The 27261-nt window shown below is 31.7% G+C and overlaps 1 protein-coding gene across 2 annotated transcripts in view; it reads right to left on the bottom strand.

Annotated features, from left to right (window-relative positions):
• LOC145287914 (uncharacterized) overlaps positions 1–27261 on the bottom strand; it is a 1114340-nt gene that overhangs the window by 222198 nt on the left and 864881 nt on the right. Inside the window, exon 14 of one of the 2 annotated variants that reach the window (XM_080135862.1) lies at positions 10165–12523. The exons of the other annotated variant lie outside the window; for it this stretch is intronic. Coding sequence (XP_079991988.1) covers positions 12380–12523 — 144 coding nt within the window. The 3' untranslated portion in view covers positions 10165–12379. Of the gene's footprint in view, positions 1–10164; positions 12524–27261 lie in introns of those variants that run through there. 2 annotated transcript variants of the gene reach the window in all.

The following is a 27261-nucleotide window of genomic DNA, read 5'->3' as shown; positions in this document are numbered from 1 at the left end:
GCCAATAAATAACAAAACAAAATGCACTAATTTCATTTCAATTGCACATCCACATTTGAATTAAAATGGTCATATTCATTTAAAAAAAGAACATTAATTGCATCATATCTTTTAAAATGTATAAACAAGTATATGATGTTTAAAGAATTTTTATTCACTGCACACCGCTATACACTTTTTGAAATGCCAACGACATTTTGTTCTGAAATAGAATAAAGACATCCATTTCACAAAAAGTATATTTTCAAATATTGTAGTGGTGTTTTATTTTTTTCAATTTAGTTATCCCAAAAAAGTCTTGTAATAAAGATGAAACGTTGGTGAACATATAACTTTGTTCCGTTTTTCATCACTCCATCTCGTCGGAATATTGTCTCCTTTATTCTCATTATAGTGCAGGAGATAAAAATATATGGTAATTAAGCTACATTGAATCTTCTGTGTTTCATCCTCATAGGAAATGCTTATTTTCATATCTTACTACCTAGCTCTACTAATGTATTGAGCACTGTTGAAGTAGATACTGGAAATCGGTACACAAAATGTTATATCTCCTAATAACATTTTATTTGGATAGATAAAATAGTAACTAACACACACACACACACACATATGTTGTTAAAGTAAACATGTTGCTCAAAATGAAAACCTCATGACAAAAAGAAATGCAGATAAAAAAAGGTTGAATTAAACAAAACTGTTTTGATTTACTCGGCCATGTTTCCATCCATCACCCAAAAAGCAACAGAAAAACAAAAATGTCAACAATTCAAATTATTACAAAGTTATCGAAAGTACATAAAATTATTTCCTAGAAATATTAGAAAAAAACCCCCATAAGAACAAACTAATTTGGGCAATTTTCTTCATGGTGCAGATCCTCAACAATAACTTTTTGAAATAAAATAATGGATCAACATTGTTACACAGAATTTTGTTTTTCTTTTTTGCGAGAATTGATATTCATTCTGTAAAATCCTAAAGGTAGCAATCATGCTTCTTCCACGTCCCTAAGAGAAAACTCAACCTAGTGTTGGAGATATTATATATATATATATATATATATATATATATATATATATATATATATATATATATATACAGTGATGATCATATTTATTGGCACGGTAAAATAAAAGTTAAATTTTGTCTAATAAATTCTAAAAAAGGGATTAAATTAAAGAAAATAACAAAGTATATTATGTATTTTTAACTGGCCTTTCCGATGCAGCAATCGGATTTTAGAAAAAATAAATAACAAAGGAACAACAAACATAATTGCAAAAAACCGTTGTTCAAAATTATTGGCACGATTTATTTAATAATCAATTGTATAGCCTTTGGCCTTGATTACCTTCCTCAGTCGCTTTTCATAGTTTACAACCAAGTTGTTGCACTCTTCAGTAGTAATTTTAGCCCACTCTTCCTGACAATAATCCTCCAATTGAATAAGATTCTTAGGCTTCCTTTGCATTACCCTCAATTTTAATGTTCTCCATAAATTTTCAATTGGATTAAGGTCTGGGCTTTGTGATGGCCACTCCAAAACATTAATATGATTGTCCTCAAGCCATTTCTTAGTCAGTTTAGCCGAATGCTTTGGGTCATTATCTTGCATGAACCACCAACGACGACCAAGTGAGAGCTCTTTAGCAGAGTCTTTCAGGTTTTCATCCAATATTTTAACATAATCTTCCTTTTTTATGCTACCTGTGACCTTAACAAGTCGCCCTGGTCCAGAGGCAGCAAAGGATCCCCAAAACATCAAACTGCCTCCACCGTGCTTCACGGTGGGTATGGTGTTCTTAGGCAGGAAAGCTTCGCCAGATTTTCTGTAAATATAAGACACTTTATTATGGCCAAATAACTATTTTCGTTTCGTCAGTCCATAGAACACGTTTCCAGAATGCAACATCTTTATCAATATGACGTTTTGCAAAGGCTAGCCTTGCTTTCAGGTGCATAGGCTTCAATAAGGGAGTCTTTCTCGGACGACATGCTTTTAAACCAGCTCTCTTCAAAACTCTACCAACTGTATGTCGAGATACATTCACTCCAGAGGTGCTCTGTTCATCAACAATCTCCCCAACAGAGATCCTTGGGTTTTGTTTTACTTGTCGAACAATTTTCCGTTCATCTCTTGGGGAAAGAATCCTTTTTCTCCCTCTACCCTCTAAACTCATAACGTGGCCTTGCGATTTGAACTTGTTTATTATGGCTCTAACAGTGGATTTGGGAAGGTTTAGCTTCTTTGAAATCTTATCATAGCCCTCCCCATTGGTATGGCATGCTACAACAAGCTTCCTGACGTCTTCGCTGTGTTCCTTAGTTTTAACCATGGCGATTGAAAATTATAATTTAGTCACTTATAATAGTTTAAATAAATCGCTATCTAAAAATTATCTGAAAAAAATTATTCACTGAATTAGCGTTAAACAAGCATAATATGGCTATAAAAAAGTTCAGAAAGCACGTAAACCGGAAATTGATTGATATTATACTGATACTAAAAGAAAAACAAAGCCGTGCCAATAATTTTGAACAAGGGTTTTTTGCAATTATGTTTGTTGTTCCTTTGTTATTTATTTTTTCTAAAATCCGATTGCTGCATCGGAAAGGCCAGTTAAAAATACATAATATACTTTGTTATTTTCTTTAATTTAATCCCTTTTTTAGAATTTATTAGACAAAATTTAACTTTTATTTTACCGTGCCAATAAATATGATCATCACTGTATATATATATATATATATTTATTTTTTTTTTATTTATATAGACAAATATTACATAGTCGCTACACTGAACATGCTAATGTTTCAGACAAATGGTTTGTAAGGGCCAAAAGTCCTCGTCAGGCAACATAATAAAGTTTGTGTACCCCTGAAGGTGTCTGGTTTTGAGAACACAAACTTTATTATGTCGCCTGATGAGGACTTTTGGTCCTTACCAACCATTTGTCTGAAACATTAGTATGTTCAGTGTAGCGACTATGTAATATTTGTCTATATAAGTAAAAATATTATATTTTGCTCTTTTAATTGAGTACTCTTAATAACTTCGTTTTAATTCACGAGTTTTTCCTCTTGAATACCTTTAACTTGGTGTGTATATATATATATATATATATATATATATACTGGCATAAAATGAGCATCTTTATACCAGTTGAGAGTATGCCAGTCCGATAGAGTTATTTTTAAGTAGGTCATGATCTTGCTTCTGTCAGACTGAGGTATAATTATGTGCACCTCTAAGACATCCACTTTCACAGGCTTTACTTTCTTGCATTTTTAAAAGGGCTTATTTTACTATTATTGAAAAGGTACAGGTATCTGGGAATGACAATAGATTTGCTCGAGCATTTTTTTTATTTTGCATACGTCTCTTGTGTGCTGGCTTTTCAGTCCCTATCTTCTGATGTTGTTTCACATCCCTCAACTAATAAGGGAGATAAACGGGGAGCCAGTGCTATGCCCAAATGTTGTACAGAATGACCTTTCTTGATCCACTAGTCGACTGAACACAATGCTTTGGTAGACATTAGAAGAAAATATAAGGAATTTAACCATTAGCTTTGCTTTCAAGCTTTTACTTAAGATAATCTATTTATTCCTAGGTTTTTTTTTTTTAATGAAAATCGCTTCAGACAAGATATGAAGCTATTTGATGTAATGAGAAAAAAATATTACCTCAAGGTCAAAAATTAGTCAACAATAAGTGTTAGATGGATAAATTCCAACTCAAACAACAGCAATTTTCCTCCTTTGTCAAAAGCATAGCTCATGGAATGTGAGGACTAAGGGACAACATGAACAAAGCAAACTTATAAGAGAGCCGAAAGTAAATGCAAAGTTCACTTTTTATTCTTCATAATTTCTATAAAACATATAGCAAGTTTGTTTTTCTATTTACTCCTATACAATTTAGGATTAATATTTTTTTAGGGTCAAGTGTAGATGCTTTGTGAGTACGAGTTATATGTTGAGATTAGTATTATTGGTTAATTTTAGTCATGTAACTAGATAGTGAATTTGAGATGATTTTGTCAGACAATTCTTGATTAGAAATTTGACCAGATGCCATGTAAATAGTTTCTGCTTGTTAGAAAATACAGGATAGTCAGCTGACGGTGTGGCACCAACATTTCTAACTTCTATCAGTGGAATCAAGGGAGGTTGCAATTTCATCCAAAGAAAACTCAAATCGCAAAATCTGGTATGCAGTAACACAAATCCTTCTTGTGAAATTTGAGAGAATATGCATAATTCATATTGGGTGATAGTCACACACGGGCAGTTTTGATTTGGTCGTTTTGATTTTTGGCATATCAACACTTTTTCCAGTTATTTAATACCAAATTATGCTTCTTTATATGTTCAAATATTTATTCATGATGTTTGGTTTGGTTGATTTGTTTTATAGCATATCAACTCTTTTTGAGTTATTTAATGCTGAATCCAGTAATTTTGTGAAAAGTTTTTGCCGTTTGGTTTATGTTTTTTTTTTTTTTTTTTTGAGGAAAATTGTTTTTGTTTTAGATTTTGCAGATTGTTTTGCAAAGGGGGGAAAATACAATACCATCAATGTTTTGTGAATTTTCAGTCAGGAAGTACAAAGGCAAAGATGGGAGTATTTAATCTCAGTGTTTAATAACATTTAGACCTTTTCAATTGCGCAATAAGTTTAGGTGTTTGATGGAAACACAGCCAGATTGTCTTTTTTTCTTTTTTGCTCTATTGAAAATAAATTTGCATTTTTGATGATTTTGTTTTCCTTTATAGAAATTAATAATTTCGATATTTATTTGAAAGAAAAAAAAAAAAACACTAATAGATTTTAAATAAATGATGTGTTCATTTACACAAATGATTAAAAAATTTAAAAAAAAAACACTAATAGATTTTAAATAAATAATGTGTTCATTTACACAAATGATTAAAAAATTTAAAAAAAAACACTAATAGATTTTAAATAAATAATGTGTTCATTTACACAAATGATTAAAAAATTAAAAAAAAAAACACTAATAGATTTTAAATAAATAATGTGTTCATTTACACAAATGATTAAAAAATTAAAAAAAAAAACACTAATAGATTTTAAATAAATAATGTGTTCATTTACACAAATGATTAAAAAATTTAAAAAAAAAACACTAATAGATTTTAAATAAATAATGTGTTCATTTACACAAATGATAAAAATTTAAAAAACACACACACACTTTTAGATGCCTCCACATGTTCAAAAATGATTCTTATGCATTCAAAAATGTAAAGTGTTTTCGTTTTGTTTTTTTTGTTGTTTTTTTAAATTTCTCTCTGGATGGGGAATGTTTCATTGAAAATCCAGGCTGCACTTGATTTCTTTTATTAAAAAATCTTTCTATAGTACAGAATTAAAAAAAGGTTTTGGTCTCAAAATCATAAAATCATATATTTACAGCATTCTTTTTACATATTGGATTTATATATATATATATATATATATATATATATATATATATATATAGAGAGAGAGAGAGAGAGAGAGAGAGAGTTGGCCAAAAAGTTTGTTCATTTTCTTGAATGTCATCTTTCAAACTTACTAATAATCATTTTAGCTTCCTATTCTTCAAATCCAGTATTTGGTGTAGCAAGTATGTTGACGTCAATGTGTAATAAGCCTCCAAGAAGAGGAGTTCTTATATTTTTGCTCATATTCCAGTCCTTGAAATGGAAGATCAAGCTGAACAGTATGATGCTTTTGTTTTTACTATAGAAAAAGAAATTTAAAAAAAGCTACAGGAACCGGTATAAAGATATAACATATGTACGAGGAGAATGTTGTTACAGATCCGGTGTGCTAGAAATGGTTTGCTTGATTTTGAAAACGATTTTTTTCATTGAGAGGTGCTTTTCGATCTGGCCGGCCAAAAAATGACCGACAGTGACAGTCGTAGTTGAATAAAATTGCTGTTTGACAACCAAACAAATCTCAAACACTCAAGATTTCCCAGTTGAGCTTGGAAAATTAATTGTATTAATATCCATTTAAAAAAAAAGAAAAGAAAAACTTTTTGACCAACCCAATATATATATATATATATATATATATATATATATATATAGTTTGTATACATCAAATATGGCAAAATGGAAAATATCTAAATATATTATAAACAATTTATTTCTCAAACACATTTTACATTTTGGTTTCTTGAATGAATCTGACAAGATGAGAAAGAATTGGAAAGAGGGGAAGATCAAAAATTCAAAGTTATACTTTTTCGCCGTTTCTCGTGATTCTTAAAACAAAAACCCTTGCAATGGTTGCATGAAATGTTGAGATGTCACTTGATACTTGTCTCATTTTTTTCTCATACATATCAACAGCGAGAAAATAAAATGCACTTCTAGAATTTCATACCAGTTGGCAGCCATCAGTGTCTGAATATTATCTGTATATTTTATATATAAAAGCGAAAATGTGTGTATGTATGTTCACTTTTTGTGTATGCCTAAAAAAGTTTTTTTTTTTCCGGCGGGTTCTCGAGGCCGTCGCTCATTCTTAAAACTTTTTATATCACGTCTAAATGATAATATCTATGACTTAACAACGGCGGTCGTGTGTGTATTTAATTTGCCCGACTTTTACCAGCTTGCCGCATCTTCGAAAAGTGAATGATGGAGCAGGGAAAACTGTAACTGGTTTGCAGCGCAAAACTAGGTCAAATATCACGCCACTTCCTTGCACTCGTATATTTTACTTTATAACCCTTAACTTAACAATCTTATCAATTCCTCTCCCCTCGTGGCCGAGATGGTTAGGTGGTTGGCTTTTTTTCCCTTTCGTTTCCACCTTCGCATCAAGGCTTCGGGGTTCAATCCTACCTTCCAACTAAAACTTTTTTTTTTCTTTTACACTTCCAAACACCCGGCAAAAGTTTTTGTTTTTAACACACACACCTCCAAACACCCAGACAATGCTGGGTACCCCTTGCTAGTCATAAATAAAATATAATTTATTTTTCCCACCCTCATTTTCTACTGTTCATTATTATACTGCTCTGCAAATTTGTATGGAGCAGTTCTTATTCTAGATGAATAGATTTACCATTTTTAGTAGTTTATATATATATATATATATATATATATATATATATATATATATATATATATATATTTACCAGTGGTGAAAAAACCGGACTAGAGTGCTCAATGTGTAGCCAGAGCAGTATATATATACACGGCATGGCCATGTTAACACATTGGTTCTCATTAGATCACCAAAGTTAAGCAATCATAATCCTGGCCAGTATCAGATAGGTGACCATTTGGGAATACTAGGCACTGTATGCATTGCGCAGAGATATAGAAAATTTCAGGTTAGTATCTAAGGACACATTTAAAATGAAAAAAACTTGGAGAGATGCATCCTCAGTCTTTCTAAAGACATGCATCGAGGAGAAAAAATTCTGATGTAAAACCAGAGTTGCATTGTTCGCGCTGTCTGTGGCAATCGATTGTACCAACAGATTAGCAGTTGTTCCTAAATGGGTGCATGGTTCTACACAAAATGTTTAACTATTATAAACAAATCATCTGTATGGATTTGGACAACTTAGTTGTTGCGCGAACCTCATATGTTGAAAGCAATATTTATATATTTCCAGTCAAGCAATACTGCGTTTATATAATACTGCATAATAAGAAGAACAGAGCTGTATATGTATCTGGTATAAAAGAACATAAAAAAATGAAAGAATTTAGTTTCATTTTCATCTTCAAACAAAGAGATTCAACTGATTCTCAGTTAGAACTGAAACATATTTGCGAATGTGTAACCAAAAATGTGTGTATGAATAAAAATTTATACCAAATATCTATAAGAACTACAAGAAAACTTAACATATACCAGAAAAGTTATTTCAGTCATAACTGGTCTTTTTATTAGACCTGAAAGAAACCAGTTAAGCATGAAATAATTACTCTCTAGTATTATTATGTTTTCTTGTTATACTTTATTCTATTATTCTAATTATTTTAATGTATAGTGTCCATTAAAATATATATTTGTTCACTGTTTTGGGGAAGGAATTCCATCAAAGTGCTCGATTACAAAGAAAAAAAATTCAATATAAGAGCTTAATATTTATTTATTTAAAATTGTACAGAAGGTCAGAAAAACATTGGTACTGTTGGTTTCAAGACTAACATAAGGCGGACCAGTTATGGCTGATGAGAGCCTAACATTATTTACCATTAACTGGTCCCCCTTATGTTAGACTTGAAACCGACGGTACCAATGTTTTTTCTGACCTTCTGTACAATTTTATATATATATATGCTCTTGCACAAGTAATTGAGAACCCTGATTATTTCTTTCCACTTTATATTCAAAATATAAACAACCTATAAAATTTATTGTAACCCTTGTTTTAAATATATCTACTTGCCCCTATAAGCATTTCCCTAAGTAGATCATTTTACCTCTTTTTAACCTATAACCATGATTTGCTGTACAATCTTTTATCTTCACTTAGGTGCTCTGCATGTGCAATACTCTCAATATATATTTATATATGTAAGCTCTCAATATATATTTATAACCCTATATAATTTCATAGTAAACAATCTTTCTATTCAGATTGAACCTGAAATTAGAAAAAAACATCAACTAATACATATTTCAACTGACATTAGTTTGATCTTCCATCGATACCTTTGGTTTCATAGAAAGACTGGGAACTCAGCCCGCAAGGCTAAAGCTACAGAATGTACCCGATTCTTTAGTCAATGTTTTAATATCAAAACATTGATCGAAGAATCAATTATATTTGCTAACCTTAGCTTACTGGATTGATTTTCTAATGTTTCTGTGAAACGAAAAGTATCGATGGAAGATCAAACTAATATATAGTGTTAATTGAAATGCTAATGTATGCCGAGTGGGACAGAGCAACTTGCTTATTTGAAATTAAGTTTAAGTTTAAATAAGCAAGTTGCTCTGCCGCACCCTGTATATGCTTTTGCACAAGTAATTGAGAACCTTGATTATTTCTCACCAACTTTGTATTTGGTATTCGAAATGTAAACAACCTATAAAATTTATTCTAACCTTTTGTTTAAATAATATTTCTACTTGCCCTCATAAGCATTTATCTAAATAGATTATCTTACCTCTTTTTTAGCCTATAACCATGAGTTGCTGTGTAATCTTTTTATATTTTTACTTGGGTGTTAATTTTATATTATATTTATATTTTCCTGATATATTTATATTTTCTTGATTTATTTTTATTTTCCTGACATATTTTTATTTTCCTGACTTAAGAGTATTTCTCAAAGTAGATTATATTTAACCTCTTTCAAGCCTATAATCTTGATTTGCTTTGTAATCTTTTGATATCTTCACTTACATGTTAATTTTGTATTTAAATAGTCTTTCGAATTGCTTGATATAGCCCTTATAAACATTTCTCCAAGTAGATTAAATTTGCCTCTTAAGCCTATAATCTTGATTTGCTGTATTATTATATTTTAGTATCCCCCCCTTTTGGTGTGGATCATATATTTAAGGTTTCTATTTGATGTCTAATCCCGGTGCCGATGATGAGACTTTATTCAAATAAGATTTTGTATCATCTCAGAAACGATCGTACACTGATTGGTTTTTGATTGGTTCTTGGTGTCAAAATAAACGATTTTTCCATAAATCATTTTACCGTTATATATAATATTTGTGTCATACAACCCTGCCACATTGGCAGAACCAAAACGTAAAATATGTTAATCGATTGTTTATAATTAAAGCTTTTCTCCATAATGTCACCATTTCGCTAGTTGCTGACTTTTTGTTGGACGCACGTGTTTGTGTAAGAAATGCATGCAATGAAAAGAAATGGTCCGTTATTATTAGCTACAGGGTTGGAAACACAAATTATTCGTCCATAAAGAAAGGGAAAAAATAGATACAAACAGTGGATTTCTGCATTTTCTATTTTCCAATAGATAAATTACAAACCGTTTCATTTGCTGAGCAAACACGTGTGTGAACAAAATTAAAGCAGTGATGTATATTTAAAAAAAAATGTATATTTAAAAAAAAAATACTATCAGAAATAAATCACATTGTTTACTTACGTTATTATGCATATACAAACATAAGAATGATTTTATTTATAAAAAAAAAAGAAAAAAAAAGAAAAAAAAGAAAAGAAAACGAAAACACGATGAGGATCTGTGTTTGTATTGCAAATAAAGATAAAATATTATAACCATTCGACTCCACGGAGCTGGGCGCATACTTTGTTGGGTGGGGAGGGGGATGTATGATACTTTTGACCATAGAATCATGAAAAGGAAGTGCTTTTAATCTGTGAGTTTCGGTTTTCTTCTTATACTTCTTCTTCCCCTTCTTTCTAATAAACGTGAAAGATTTTTTTTCCGCAAAATATTGTTTCTTCTTGAAAATGCACAATAAAATTCTGTCCACAGTTTTCCTTTTTTTCTTTTAGAGAATTTAATCAAGATGCCAAAATTATATCCAGAAGTTGGCGCGTACGACTGTGGTGTACGTCGTACGCAGGTGCAGCACGAGGATCTGCCCATCTCTAGGTGATGAAGAGCAGTCTCACCGACTCAGCTCGGTTTTACACACAAAAAACAAAAAAATAACACAATAAAAACTTTCAGAGTTCAATTAAACACGATGGGATGTAGAAAATTGACTAAAAAAATAAATAAATAAAATTTCTTTTTCCAATTGAATTTTTTTTAAAGATTAATTTAAAAAATATAAATATATGTAACCGAACATGGCTAAAAAAAAAAATAAAAATAAAAAAAAATCGATATAATAAAATCTTTGCATAAACATGGGAAATGCTATTTTGAATATGTCAGGTGTTTTCTTAAGCAATTCTTTTCAAAATGTGATAACATCTTATTCACAAGACAAAAGAAGTATCTTAAAAAAAACAAAAAAAAAAAAAAACTGAATTGTAAAACTAATTTTAAAATATAAAAACAATTTGTTTTTCTTCCCAGATATGAATGAAAAATCATCCAAAGAAAACCAAAAGGAAAGAAAACAATAGAATAAAAAATAAAGAAAGTTAGTTTTAAAACCACTGGAATGAAAGGGTGTCAACTTTTTATCTTTTGAGACAATGGAGCCAAATTCAAAAAGGATAAAAGGTACATTACGATTCCCGATTAGTGAGACTGCAAGATTCGGATGAGCGAGAGAAGGGACGTTAGGATTAATCCACGTTTACACTATCACAGAGTTAACATGGCAAAGAGCGCACATAAAAAGTCAGGGCACTGAGAATCAATAAATACAACTCTGGGGAATTGGTAACTTTTACATATTTCAAGTAATTTCCTCAAAGACTCTGGTTTTTATCATCATGTATAAAATATAGAAACCACTTTCAAGTGTGTATGTGTGTTCTAACTCCATGGTGTATGGGGTGGGTGGGTCATTCTTTTCTTACACTGAACTTTAGACAAGAGTCCAGATGAGAAAGAAACGTTTATTTAGGGGACCAAGAACAAGAAATAAATAAAAATAATAATTAAAAAAACAATTTCTTGGTAAAAGCACCTTGGAGATGTTGGATTTTATTTCTTCTACAGATATCAGCCGCTTACTAATAGTGCTCAATATATCTGCCGACATCTATGTAGAATCAAAGACACATACATTTATAACACATATTGAAGTATATTTAAACAGAAAACCTCCTTTATACATAGCTGGTTGAGGATAGCAGATATATGCCAATGTACGAGTCTTTGATATATTCAAACAAGCAAGAATTTCATTGGATGCATGTAAGAATTCACTGTACAGAATGCATACGCAAAACATTTATTGCTAAAACGTACTGAACCCTTGAAAATGACCATTGTGTTATCTGAAAGCAGTTGCAAAGATAAAGCCATAGGCCAATGCTCACATCCAATGAAAGACTTACTAATTCGAACATATGAGAAAACTCATAGTATGCTCGTATATTAACCATTGTCCATAATCTTTAACAAAATATGTATCAGAAAGCTTGCTGCCCAACTATACTTTATTATAATATATACATATATATACATACAGGGTGCATCACAGGAAACGGATGCTTTTAGAACGCTCCTTGCTTTCCTTGAGTAAGAGATAGGGAGTGGGGAAGGTAGTCTTGTTGAAATATTCGCAGAGCTTTGTTTTCCTTAAAAATATCCGTTTCCCGTGACTCATCCGATATATATACGTGTGTGTGTGTGTGTACAGAGTTGATATTACAGTGGTAGTTGTTACATTTTGTGAGTGTGTGTGCGATTGTGTATGTGGGTGTGTATATGCGCGCATATGTGTGTATATATTTATGATTCGCCAACCCTAACAAAGTTTTGAATACGAGACATGATTGTATCTTGGTACTTGAAAATCCTGGCTGGTATGTCCATATATATCACTGGACCGGTATGCCACTGGATATTCTCGAATTTCCTGTCCCCGGTAAAAATGGCTCTGTACTGCCACCTACAAAAAGAAGAAAAAGCTACGTGCGAATTGTTAGTGCAAAAAAGGAAGGACAAAGCACAAAGTATGGAAGCATACAAAGTATGGAAGCATAAAAAGTATGGAAGCAAAAAGAGTTAGCATTTTACAATTGTCTTTTTTTTTTTTTTTTGCTTTTGTTTCAAGAGATAACTTTTGTTTTTTTTCTATTTATTTAGATATTGCATTTGGTTATTTACATTTCAGTTGGGGTTCATTTAAGAAAAGAAACGAGACAAGAAACTTTATATTTGATTTGAAACCTATTTAAAAAAATTAAAAACAAAGCAAAAAGTATGGAAGCATAAAAGAGTTAACATTTAAATGAGAATATTTGTGGTTTTTCTTTTGCTATTTATTAAGATAATGACCTTGTTTATTTACGTTTCAGTTGGTTCATTTAAAAACGAGACAGGAAACCTATATATTTTATTTGAGGACTGTTTAAAAAAAATAGTGTTTTTTTAATTTTTTTTTCAAAAACAGACTTTGATTTCATTCTGTTCGGAATGAGTTTATAATTAATTCCTGTTGACATATTGGTTCTTACCGGAAACAAACCTTCAATCCATGGGTATACAAGAGTACCAGCCATACTTAGAATGTATGATGGGTGACAGACCAACGTCCTGTCATATGTGATAACAGGAATTAATTATAAACTCATTCTGAAGATAATGAAATCAAAGTCTGTTTTTGAAAAATTAAAAACGTTCGCACCATTTATACCAGACATAAAAAAAATACCAGTCTTCTGAACATTTAGTCTTAAATAGGTTCGTTATTCAACTTTTCATGCCAGAACGAAATATGAAAGAAATGTTTTGTGCCAAAGTGGGAATTGAATTCAGTAAATGTTGGTCAAGAAATTTCTGTTTGAAATAAAAAGATTTAAAAATGTTTTTTTCTTGCTGACATGAAAGACGAGGTCATCAAAGGTTTTTGAATATTTTTTTTAGATAAGGATTGATGATCTGTAATATTTGGATTCTTCGAACTACTGTTCTCATCTTGACTTTTACTTTCACAGTATTTTAGTCGATATAACCTCCGACCTTCTTCAGGTGTATCTTGTCAAACTTGGAAATCTACAGAGAATTTTGAATGAAACCCTTTATTTAATGTATAGGGGTAGCATGCTCTTGTTCTGTCAACCTTGACTGGGTAGAAGTCCTAAGTAATTTGCATCAAACATGGTTTCAAACTTTGGTAGACATTTTATTATTGGCATCCTTTGGGATGAGTAATTTGTATATTTACTTATTTGCTGACTCTTTTTTTCATCTTCATAGTTGAAATTACTCATCTCAAAGGATGCTAATAATAAAATAATATACCATTCTCTACAGACCTGATGATGGAAAACCAGACAAGGACGAAAAACCTTGACCGTCCTTCAATGCCCGTGATGCAGTGGATAGAGGCGTTGAATCTCTACAGTTCTAGGTGAGCATTTTCTGAAGATAGTGGTTTCAATCCTACCCAAAGGCGGCCAGAGGATTAGTTGGCCAAGACGTGGTGAGACAACAACAACTATGGAAGGCAGTAATTACTGAGGATACAGTTGAGAGACTCAGCATTTCTATCCTGTTGCAGTTAACCACCTGATGAAGGCCAGAGGTATAGTTGGCCGAAACGTTGTGAAACAGCAACTATGAAGATGAGTCCGCAAATAAATAAATGTTTGGTAGACATATACGACACATTTTCTCTCTACCTGAAAAAGTTTGTTAATTATTATTATTTTATATGTATTATTTTAATTTTTGATAATCAATTTACTGTCTACAGAGCAATGCATTTCAATATTATAACAAACTGGTTCAATTTTTAGGTAAGTGTTCAGTTTGCTATGTACATTTAATATAAAATGATATCAAAGTCAATATTTTCTTTGCCAATTTATAAAAAGTTCATCGATTTTTTAAACACAACTTTAGATTATTTTATCAATTTAAGACAAAAATCTTGGATTAAAAAAAATTTTGAAAAAAGTTACTGATCAATGTTTAGAGGAAGTGTCAGTTTGCTATGTAATTTTAATGCAAAATTATCTTCCTGTCAGAAATTCTAAAAGATGTTACTGGATTATTTTGCATAATAACCGGTTAAAACATAAAATAAGTGACTTTTATATGTAGAACTTAGAAACCTGAATACTCTGCTAAAAATTGAACAAATAACTTAAAGAAATAAATTATGTTTCTGAATTCTTTTACATGAGAATTAATAATTCATATTATTTGAATTATTCGGATTGCTGTTCTCATCTTGAATGTTATATTTACACAAAAATGTCGGTCGATATTACCTCCAACCTTCTCCAGGTGTAGCTTGTCAAGTTTAGGAATCTCTATTGAACTCGATGATCGGCACAGAATTTTAAACAGAATTTTTATTTAATCCATGGGAGTAGCATGCTCTTGTTCCATCAGCCATGACAGGAGCGAAGTCCTAAGTAATTTGCAATTGTATTTTCGAGTATCGCCTAATACTGATTAATTGAACCTTCAACCTCCAGAAGAATGTCGCTTACAATTAAATTTTATCAAGTATTTTATCCACTATGTAAGAACTCATGGCGTAGTAGATAGTGTACTTGGTAAAATTCAGTTGTAAAATGACACTCTTCTGTAGATTGAAGGTTCAATCCTCAGTGCAAGCGACACTAAAAAAAAGCAATTGCAGATTACTTTAGCTGGCTGATGGAATTAAAGCATACTACTTCCGTGGATTTCTGTGTAAATTGACCATTAAAAATTATGTGCAAATTGACCATTAAAAATTCTGTGCAAATCGACCATTAGAAATTCTGTGCAAATTAACCATTAGAAATTCCGTGCTAAAACTTTCCCAAGTTCGATATGATACACCTGAAGAAGATCGAAGGTTACATCGACCAAAACGATGTGGAAATAACACTCAGTGAGAACAGTAGTTTGAATAATCTAAAATAATACGAAGAAAAAATTATACTGGAAATATTGTGCTCAACTGAAAATAAGTGGATTTTGAGGGAACAAAAAAGAATGAACAATTTAGAGGGATGAGAGCATTTTCTACATGTCATGCAACGTAAAACGTAGAGAATAGTTAACACTCAAGAACTGATACTCACTCCCCCCCCCAATAAAAAAATGCACATAGTTTACATAAAACACATTAGAATAAAATTCTCTACCAAACTTAACTAGTCTTAAAACGTGGAAAGGATTTGTAGGATGTTTTATTGTAAAAGAAAAATCTTTAAAATCGTTTCCACACAAAATAAATCTTGGCTTCTGAATTTTTTTTTTCAGGGAGGAGGATAAGAGTTCTCCAGTGTTAACTTTTCTGTAATTTGACCGTTTTGAAAAAATGTTTTCACCCATTAAAATTAGTAGAGATTTTAATGCTTATACGTTTTACATAAATTTAATTAGAGACATAATTTGGTATTCTCCAATTCGTTTTATTATCACATTTCAAATGTAATGTTTTATACTAATTACGGAATATCATAACTGAGGAAATACTTGTAGTCAATAATAATTACACAGCGGCATCTTTCATATGTAATATATTGTTGCCAGGCATTCTGTGGATGTTCAGCGTTAATGGAGACCCTGCGATATTATTGCAGTCCTTTTGTTAAAACTGTAAACCTATTTATCTAAGTAATTTGGTTAATGTAGTATTGGAATATCTGGCTATTACGTTTTATCTCCAATATCCTTATAAACTTTTTTTTTTTATAACATTTTCACCCCAAACAAGGCACATCGCCACTTTGATGTAGGGGGCTACTATCAGAGACATAAGTTATAGGGGTACTATGTAGGGAGTTGGGCAGCAAGATGTCGGTTCATGTTACATTTGAATTTCTGCATGTCAGTAGAGTTGGGGAAGCAGGGTCCCGAAAGGGAGTTCCAAAGTCTAGTGGTTCTGGGAAGAAACTACTGGAGTAGATGGCTCTCTTACTGTGAAAGGGCGGGATTTTGCTGCTTGTCGTGTCTGTCGGGGGTATTTACGTCGAGGGGGTACAAGTGCTTGCAGTTCGTCAGAGCATTCACCATTAGAGTACTAAGTTTAAAATAAAGTGTTTTCATGCAATGTTTGTTTTTGCTAGAACTCTAAATTCTCCAAATGAAAACAAATCAAATAACACATACAAAAAATTTTAAATAATCGTTCACTGAATAATTTATTTATACATCAAACATATAAAGTTATCGTCTTTTTTAAAAAAAATTTTATTCAATTTTCACCCCAAACAAGGCACAGTGCCACTTTGAAGTAGGGGGCTACTATCGGGGACATAAGTTGCAGGGATATTATAAAGGGAGATGAGTAGCAAAATGTCTGTTCACATTACACTTGAACTTCTGCATGCCAGTACAGTTGGGGAAGCAGAATCCCAGAAGGGAGTTCCAAAGTCTAGCAGTTCTGGGGAAAGAAGACTTTCTTACACCTAGGGATCTCTACTGTGAAGGGTTTTTTTTTTTTTTTTTTACAGGGTAGTCACGACTTATTAACGCCCGGAAGCCACTCGAGGATAAGGGTTATTGTGTGTACAGTAATCAATGGGATAGTATCATAGTAATCGTTAGTATTGGTGATTTGATAAAGTGTTTTACTTAAGGGGGCGGTTCATCAGGAATTTGTTTATATTGGATTTGAAGACATCCAGGTTGTAGGCAGGTGGGAAACAGAACAGAGTTCCACAGGCATGCACATCTAAGAAAGAAAATTTGTTCATGGAATCTACGTTTTGGTTTTGGCACAGATAAAGAGTGGGGAAAATTTTTGACAGTAGTTTCAGCTAGACAGGTGTTTATCATGAAAGATTGGTGAGGGGGGACCAGAGATTGGAGCTCAGACGAGCACCTGCCATGGAAGTAATGATAAAACAAAGACAGGCTCACAAGGTCTCTCCTGTGGGAGAGAGGTTGCAGAGAAGAGAAAAGAGCATCTACCACTAAGCCACGAAGCCTATTTTGTACTCTGTCAAGGCAGGATAGGCTGTTTTTAGTAGCTCCTACCCAGATGTGGCAGCAGTACTCCATCCTTGGACGTACTTGGCTTTTATATAGATAGAGAATTGCATCAGGAGTGAGATATCTTCTGGAGTGGCAGAAGGATACTACCATTTTTCCAGCAACCTTGGCAATTGACTTGATGTATGTGTTCCATTTCAGGTCAGGAGTAAAGGTCAATCCCAGAAGCTTATCAAAACATGGAGCTTCCCTAGATGAGAACCATCCATTTCAATTGATGCGAGATGGGAATCAGAGCATTGATGATGTAAAGATAGAAGCTTGGTTTAAGATGCATTAAAAGTAATCAGCCACCTGGGATTAAGCTGTTTGTCAGGTCTGTCGGGGGGGGGGGTATTCACGTCGAGGGGGGGTACAAGTGCTTGTAGTTCGTCAGAGCATTCACCATTAAAGAACGTTTAGAACAGGCAGAGGAATGCAACATTTCGTCGATGGGTCTGATTTTTAAACGGCATTAAGCGGCATTTAAAGCAACAAATCAAACTGATTTGCAATCTTTCATTTGTTATTGTTGTACTATGTTATTAGGAATAAAATAACTTATTTTGCTTTTAATTAAAAAAAAATACATTATCTGATTCAGGCTACTGCTAATATGAAGCATTTTTAAATAATCATTAATTTAATTTTTAAATAAGCATTTAAAATTTAATTTAAAACTTTATTTTTAAATAAGCATATTTAAATAATCATTTTTAAATAAATATTTGATTAATTTGAAAATATTTCTGTATTTGTTATTTAACGGGCTAATTGTTAAACCTTATATGTTATAAAAATATTAGAAAACCAAATATTATAAAATATTTTTATTAATTGATTGAAATCAGTTTATAAGAGACTTTTAGTCTAAGACACTTTTTTTTCAAAAAAGACTGCTGTTTTTTCTTTCTCTTTATTTTTTTTTTTGGGGGGGGGGGGGTAATAACTCTGAGGGAGATCAGCCTCTCGTGGAGAGATACACCTGGTGTTGTTGATTATTGTAAGTCTGAAATCAATGTGTATATGTATGTGGTTTGGCACGAATTTTGAATAGGAGTTTGGTCACATCTAACCAAACTCCTACTTAATACATTTTCAATTATTTCTGAATGCAAGCTGAAACAGATTCAGAAAATTTGTTTTTAGTATAGGTTTTTGTGTTAAAATGTTAAGAGAAAGGATGTAGCATCCAATGAATCGATTGAGTTTTAGTTTCTTCAGCTTTTACGAAATGGCAGGAACTCTCCTATGAATATTAAACATGATTTTATTAGAATCTACTTAATCCGTGCACGTTAATCTGTGAGGCAATAATTTGCTCTGTTGCAAGTTAATCTTGAAAAGTTACAAATTTTAATTAAAGAAGGATTAAATATTCATGCTTAATCTGCAGTGCAATCACCGGTTCTTGTCCAGAATTCGCCCTATATTAAAAATAATAATGAAGAAAAATATGTACGATGTTCAGATTCGTGATGAACCAAAATATCATGTTCCAAAAATCACCTAAATTGATCAAGTACTTTTTATTTTTAAGTCAGAAAATCAAATGTTATGAGCAACAGAACAGTAGATGTCTTGTTTGTGTTTTTGAAAACAATTTAAAAAAAAACCCAGATAACTAAACATAATTCCAACTTGTGAGATTTATGCTGTAATGCCCACGAATTCCTATTAATCACTGAAAAATGATTTTCCTTATAAAAATAAAACTACTTGATCGATTTACATAATTTTGGGAATATAATATTTTCATTTTGTCACAGCTATGTACATCACACCGATTTTTCTTGAATTTTGTTTTATAATATAGTGGAAATTCCTGACAAGAACCAACCAGCAAATTATTGTCTTTACATGGGCGTTCGTTTTAGTTTAAGAAAAGATATACGAAGAAAGAAAGAAAAAACAGTGGAAACAAAGAAATTTTATAATTTAAGAATTGAAACAATTATTTTTGGTTCATTCATGCATGAAGAATTCATCAACGATTATTTTGATCAGATTAAAGAAAGGGGGGAAAAGTGTAAAATACATGCATGAAAAACAACATATAAACAAGCCCATTTATATTTTTACATTAAAAGACACAAAGTTTGAGACAAAATGGATAGTTACTAAAATCCCGTCTTATTTTTTTTGCACTACTAGCAGGTCTCCCAGTGTTACCCAGTCGTAAGATATGATATTTTAATTCATGCAGATTACATATGTATTATCATGGAGCCAATTATACTAAATATATAGAAGTGAGATCAACAGTTTAAAGAATATGACTTGGGTGCCATCAGCTAGAATCAAAACCAAAACATACAACTCTCCAACCTCATTCCTTAGCCTCTGAGCCGGGCCCATACACATATAAATAGTTTTAAAATAACGTTGTTCTACCTATGAATGTAGGTTTGTGCATGCAAACAGATTTAGTCAACTATTCATTCCAAAGTGAAAAGTTTTTGTTTTTTTTAAATTTTGACCTCATTAGCAGCAAATTTTGCCAGCTAAAAATCATATCGAAGATATGCTACAGGTCCAAATAACAGATATCAAATTTAAACTCGGTAGACCAAATATTGTTGGTTCTATGCAATTATGCAGAATGTAAAAACTATGCATAAATAAAATTCAGTGGAATAGTGAAATGAAACCAATAATCTAATAAGAAACCATAAACAATGAATAAGTAATTAATTAACACTTGTTTTTCAAAGGAATATGCAAAGTAGTAAACCTTCATGTAGTCGCTCACATATTTATGAATGAGCATATTAAGTTTGTTTTAATAATTTTTAAATAGAAAAAGTAGGCTCTTAATATCAATGCCAGAGCAAGAAAAAAAAACTACTTAATCCCTATATATATAAAATGAACTCATTTTCCCCTCTGATTTTGACCTTAATAGGATTAAAAATCAAAAGATTTCATGCAAATGTAATATGTAAAAACTGCAGCACAATATCTGAGGTATGTTATTGGCATATTACCTCTCCACTTTCTCGATAATCGTAGATTCCTATATTTTTTCTGCTGAAAGTTCCCTGCCAAAATCGGTTAAAAATCACTGGAAGTAGTAAAATCTTTCCTCTCTAATAAATTCCTCCTTCCCCCGCCACCCATTTACACTGTTGCGTGATCGTTCACAAGGGACAGTTCTGAATGAACGCCGGTTTCGGTTTTCTGTACTTTGTAGTTGCTTAAAAAACTGGAATGGAATTTCACCATGCCTTTCCATTCACTGCTTTCTATTGGGTGAAACGCACCACTGAATTAACTGATAGCGACATTCCCACAAACATTAATTCTTATTCCACGCTTATTTTTATGTTGCTTGATTACCATTTATTTCCCAACATTTATACACTAAACAAACAAAAACAAAAAGGATTCTTTCGATTTTTTTCTTAAATAAACATATAATACATCATTCCCGTTTTCTTTCGTTTTGTACTTTGCTTTTCGCTGTGTTTCTTTGTTTTTCCAACCACGTTCATCATTTTTTCCCTTATTTTTGCTTTTTTGTTTTTCCGATTTCTTTTTTAAAGAAGTTTTACGTTTGTTCAATGTTTTCTTTCTGTTTTCGTTTTTCCAATTTTTGGGGGAAGTTTAACGTCGTTTTTTTATTATTGAAACAGGGTTATTAATTTGCTTATTCTTTATTTTAACCCCCCCCCTTACACACACATACCGGCAAACGCTGGATACCACCGCTAGTAGGCATATAAATTGAAGATTACTCTAAAAATAGGGGAAGCAATGCAGTCTATCATTTTGGCAACATGTACATTCGCTTTCATCAATGGCGGATCCAAAATACGATAAGACTGATTTTTATTTTAATAAAAAATTTCAGGTGACCTTCTACTAAATCATTTTTTCTAATTTTGGAAGGATACATAATTCTTCATAATATGCAAGTGTATTAAAATGTTTTTACCTAAAATGTAATTTGTCACATTTGACTAATTATATATAAGCAAATTTTATATATTCAAAAACGACATAGACATCTCACGAATGTTAATCGATAAAACTGGTTTCCAAACAAATTATCCTTTGATTAAAACAATTTTCTGCTCTCATTTGATGCTCACTTTTTAAAATGAAATGATTTTTTAAGAAAGTTTGTTTATGAAGAATTTTTTTTAATTCATTGATTTTTTCAGTGCTTATATAGTTACAAGTGAAAATCGCAAAGATATCCTCACCAAAAATGATATAAATTAATTACAAGTAAAAATCAAATTAATCATAAATTGCAATTTTATTGTATTATGTACTGCTAGCAGTTCAGCCCTGCTTTGCTCGGGCCCTATGTACTGTTCATAAGTTTATGCGCATATGTATATATATATATATATTAAAAAGTTTGACTCATGTCCAGGTAACCTACATCTAAAATTTCAAGTGTTTAAATCTAAAATTGGCAGAGGGTTTTGGTAGAGTCTGCAAAGGTGAAATCTTTCAACTTTGACCTCTTGGAAGCTAAATTTTTGGCCAAAACCTATTAAAAAGCTTGCCCTATGTTGTAATACACTTTATGTAAAATTTCAAATGTTTAGATCAAAAATTAGCTGAGTAATTTGGTAGTGACTGCAAAGGTCAAATGTTTTTAAACTTTGACCCTAATTTTGACCTCTTAATATTTACTGCTTTGAGTTCAAATCAAATTAAAAAGTTTGATCTGCGTTCAAGTAACCCACATCTACATCTAAAATTTCAAGTGTTTAGATCCACAATTGGCAGTTTTCAAAGGTCAAATCGTTGAACTTTGACCCCTTGACAGCCAAATGTCTGGGGCCGAAAACTGATTAAAAAGATTTTCCCTAATCTCAATAACTCTTATGTCAAATCTCGAGTTTGTAGACTGAAAATTTACAGAATAGTTTGGTAGGGTAATGTACACACACACACACACACACACACTTTTATAGATATATAGATAGATTGAAAATTACTCTAGATCAAGGGAGGTAATGCAGTTTTATTTTGGCAACCGGTACTTCCGTTCTTATCGTGTGTTGAAAAAATGCAACCAAAATGATTTTTCCTATTTAATAAAAAAGTTCTAGGCGATCTTCTACTCAATCACTTTACTGATTTCTTGTAAGGATACTTATTTTTGCATAATACATAAGTACATCAAAGTGTTTTTGCTTTCAATATGATTTTCACTTGTAACTAATGCTATATAAGCACCACTTTTTCTTTACTAAAGAAACGGATATGATAGAATTATTGCAACATATTTTGTGTTGATTATTCACAACTTTACATTTAAACTGGTATGTGCTTGAATCTTTCATATAGGATGAGTGCATGAATCACCTAATGATACAATGGAAGTGGCATGGTGCAGTGGTTACTTGCATGGACTGTGTGCTGAGTGTGCTGGGTTCAAGGTCTTTCAGGGCTACTGCATTACTTTCATAATTATCATTTGCAAACCTATAGGTTAGTTAGAGAGTAGGGCAGACAAGACTCGTCTTGTTTGAACAACTAATCTAGAAGAAAAACTCAGAAATAACACTGGTCTTTTTTCTTCTCATTCAATCATTTTATTTTTTACTGGTGATTTTGGACTTCTCTTTGCCACTGGAATTACAATGTCGGTTTAGTTGTGATTGCGTAATCCTTGCTAGATTGTAAACATTTCACACAAGCACTCTTACAACTTCTAGTGGATGGGTATCTATTGTCACTTGGGACAGAGGGAAACTTTTAACGATTGTTGCCTATTAAATCTGTTGTATTCATCTATATAATAATACATTCAGGCAATTTGATGTTTGTATGTATATTATCATCCTCGTCTCCCACCCTTTTTTTTTTAAGATGTAATCGCCTAATCACCAACAATGCAACGCGAAAAAAAGTAATTCTTGAAATTTCATTTGATGTTGCTGCTGTGTTGAACGTGAACTAAAATACAATTTCTTGGGCTTAGGTTAGGATTAAAGTCTAGTATTTGTTCTGTCAAACGTGAACATAATAATACTGTATGGGTTAGTTTATTGCTAATCGCTTGAGGTGCCCCTACCAGGGAATGCTGTCAGGGCTGCTCTTCCTCTAGGGCACTGGCTTTTAAAATACCACTTTCCTAATTTTGTGTCACATCTTCTTGCCATAAAAGGGAGAAAAAAAAAACGGCTCCGTTCAGTCTCATCAGACTATGGATACCCACTGAAGAGTGCCTGCATATAAAATTATTGTGGCAAAAGTTGCCACACCTCTCCTGAGTCGGCACTGTTTTAATTCCAGTTGCAAGTATATATAAGTTCAGGACAACTAAAAACAATGCAGAGTTAAGCAGAGAGCACATACAGTGCTTAGCATTCCCAAATGGTTACCCATCTGGTACTGGCCAGGCTACTCGTTTTACTTCAGTGATCTGGCAAGAATAGGGGTGTCAACGTGATTGTGCCGTATATGTGCAGGGCGATAAACATACCATATCTCATAAAAATAACACGCAAAATCACTAGTTGTAATTGAAGAGAATTTCACTACATTAACGAGTTTTTGCACGATAAACTGGGTGGTCTGTGATACCTATTCATCTCCTTATTTTTCCATCTGCATCTCAAAAACTAATCGCAGAAGGATTAACTCAAATGAACATTGTCATGGAAACTTTAGAAAGGACAAAGAAACAAAAATCAAGTGGATGATCGATTTTTTTTACCTTGAATCCTTTTTACTGCTGTGAGTGAATATATTCACTTAAAATATTATTACTGGGAAAGTATATTTAATGCATGGTTTTGGAGAAAACTCTCCTCATGCTGCAAGAATTATAAAAAAAAACTGAAGAAATATGATATAATTTATATATCAGAGACATTCAATATTGCCTGATCCTAATCCCCATGGAGTTATATATATATATATCAAGAGGGATTTTGACAGTTAAGGCTGCAGGTCTCAATCCACACTCAGTAGTGCTCTGAAAGTCACTGGAAGATTTTGTCTCCCTCCCAGGTGGTGCTGGAGGTGGGTGTCCCTAAACTATTGTGTTACACATCTTTAGGGTTGCTCAAATGCGCATTTTATTGCCTTGCATATGATTTAGTTTTACTTTGTTATATTTTCAGATTCGCTAATGGCTTAAAGCACGTTAAAACGTTGAGGATGCCTCAACAAGGTCAATTCTTTCTGCTATGTGTATGGGGACTTCACAACAGTTGTACAGCGTCAATCCATCACTTCTCTTCTCAGAACCGCCTACTTTTACTATTTTGACTGTAAAATTTGATCCCAGGTCTTAGTGGTGCTAAGCTCAAAGAGGGCATCTTTGTCGGACCTCAGATCCGAGAAGTGCTGATTTTGAGGAGCTTTGTAATTTACAGGAAAGGAACTGAGAGCATGAGAAGCATTCAAGTCGGTCTGTAGTGAACTCCTTGGTAACACACGTGCACCAGATTACCAAGCCTGTGTTGAGAAGTTGCTAAAGTCTTATGAGGATATGGGGTGCCGAATGTCACTAAAAATTCATTTTCTGCATTCCTACTTCAATTTCTTCCTGCCATACCTTGGAGCAATGAGTGATGAGCATGGAGAAAGATTCCACTAAGACATTACGAATATGGAGAGCAACTTTCAAGGCAAATGGAACCCCGGGAAACTTCTGTTGGATAATCTTGCGTGATATCCCAGAGGCAAAATACACCAGCTCTTCTAAGAAAACACACTTTTGACTGTCTGTGGTTCTTTGAATTGTGTAATTGTGTCATTCAAGTATATTGATTCAATCGGTGTTCTTTATCTATCCTGATTTATCTTTTATAAGTTGCTGCACCTCTTGAAACATTCACATATATTCTGTTTATACTAAAATCAGATTATTTAAAAGCCAGAAAACTAGAGGTAATATAGCAAAACTATAAGTTTGAATTCAGCACACCCAAATTAACAAAAAACAACGATCCCCATTCTTGCCTCAGACCAAAAAGTTATTTTTGTAAACCAGTGTAATCACACAGCCTTCCTGATGATGTCTTCTTTGAAAGATGAAAAGCAACACCGCGGCCAACTTCGAACTACACATGGAACTTATATGAATTCTTGCGATTCACACTAAAAATATCAGAAAAATTGAAAAACTAAAAAAAAGTTTTAATCAAATGGAAGCTCTCTATTGTCTTTAACAAGGTTTGTTTATATATCTATATTATTATTATTACTATATATCTCAATATTATTATTGTTACTATATATCTTTATATTATTGTCATTATATATCTCTATATTATTGTTACTATATATATATATATATATATATATATATATATATATATATTATTGTTACTATATATCTTTATATATTATTATTATTACTATATATCTCTATATTATTATTATTACTATATATCTCTATATTATTATTACTATATATCTCTATATTATTATTATTACTATATATCTCTATATTATTGTTACTATATATCTTTATATTATTGTCATTATATATCTCTATATTATTATTACTATATATCTTTATATTATTATTGTTACTATATATCTTTATATTATTATTGTTACTATATATCTTTATATTATTATTGTTACTATATATCTTTATATATTATTACTATATATCTCTATATTATTATTATTACTATATATCTCTATATTATTATTATTATTACTATATATCTCTATATTATTATTATTACTATATATCTCTATATTATTGTTACTACCATTTTATGTATTTACATAAAATTTTATATAAATATTTTCAATAATTACTTCAACAGTGCTCGATACGTAATTAGAGCTAGATAGTAAGTTTTGAAAATATATATGGCAATTAAGCTACACAGAATTTCCATGGTTGACTAACAAACCCAATAACACATATAAAACACGAAGCAACATAAATTTCATGCCATAACCTGATGTATCCTCATGAGTGCCATGTATATTTTTTAAATTCACTATATATATATATATATATATATATATATATATATATATATATATATACACACAAGCGAAATTGTCTGGGTGTACATTTCCCTATCAAACTACTCTGTAAATTTTCAGTCCACAGACTCGAGATTTGACAGATGGGAAAATCTTTTTAATCAATTTTCGGCCAGAAATTTGGCTGTCAAGGGGTCAAAGTCCAATGATTTGACCTTTGAAAACTATACCAAACTCCTCCGCCTATATATAAAGAGTTCAATAGTTTTACCGTGGAAAGTGGAGATATCTGCTCCAAATGTTACCTGCAAATTTACACCAAGAAGTGGATAAACACATCATAACCTGGTATTTTTGTTAATAATTTATGAAAGACATCATTCTTCACTGATTTTCTTTTCATCAAATATTAATTAATAACACAAGAACCAAATAAGTTTAATAGTAGGTATAAAAACCTAACCAACAGGAGATATGAGAAAGGATTTCATAAGCAGAAAATAAATCATTTCAGGAATGAATATGAAATTTAATATGCAGTGAAAAAGTTAAAAGAAATTGCAGAAAGAAATTATCTTCTCTCATTTCTGATTTGAAAGTGGATCTTTCATCTTTATTAAATACTAAATCAAAATCTTGATATTTCGATATAAACCAAACAACTTAACGGTGTACAAAACACACCATTTGACTATATCAAAGGAACATGAAAACAACAAGTGTGTTAACGAACGTTGTTGTAAAAAAAAAAAAAAATTAAAAAAAGAAAAGAATCTG

This window comes from Euprymna scolopes, chromosome 11, assembly GCF_053919585.1.
Source record: "Euprymna scolopes isolate OS-2025 chromosome 11, ASM5391958v1, whole genome shotgun sequence".
Classification (NCBI taxonomy): Eukaryota; Metazoa; Mollusca; class Cephalopoda; order Sepiida; family Sepiolidae; genus Euprymna; species Euprymna scolopes.
The sequence above is the reverse complement of the archived record's forward strand: the minus strand, read 5'-3'. Positions and strand labels throughout refer to the sequence as shown.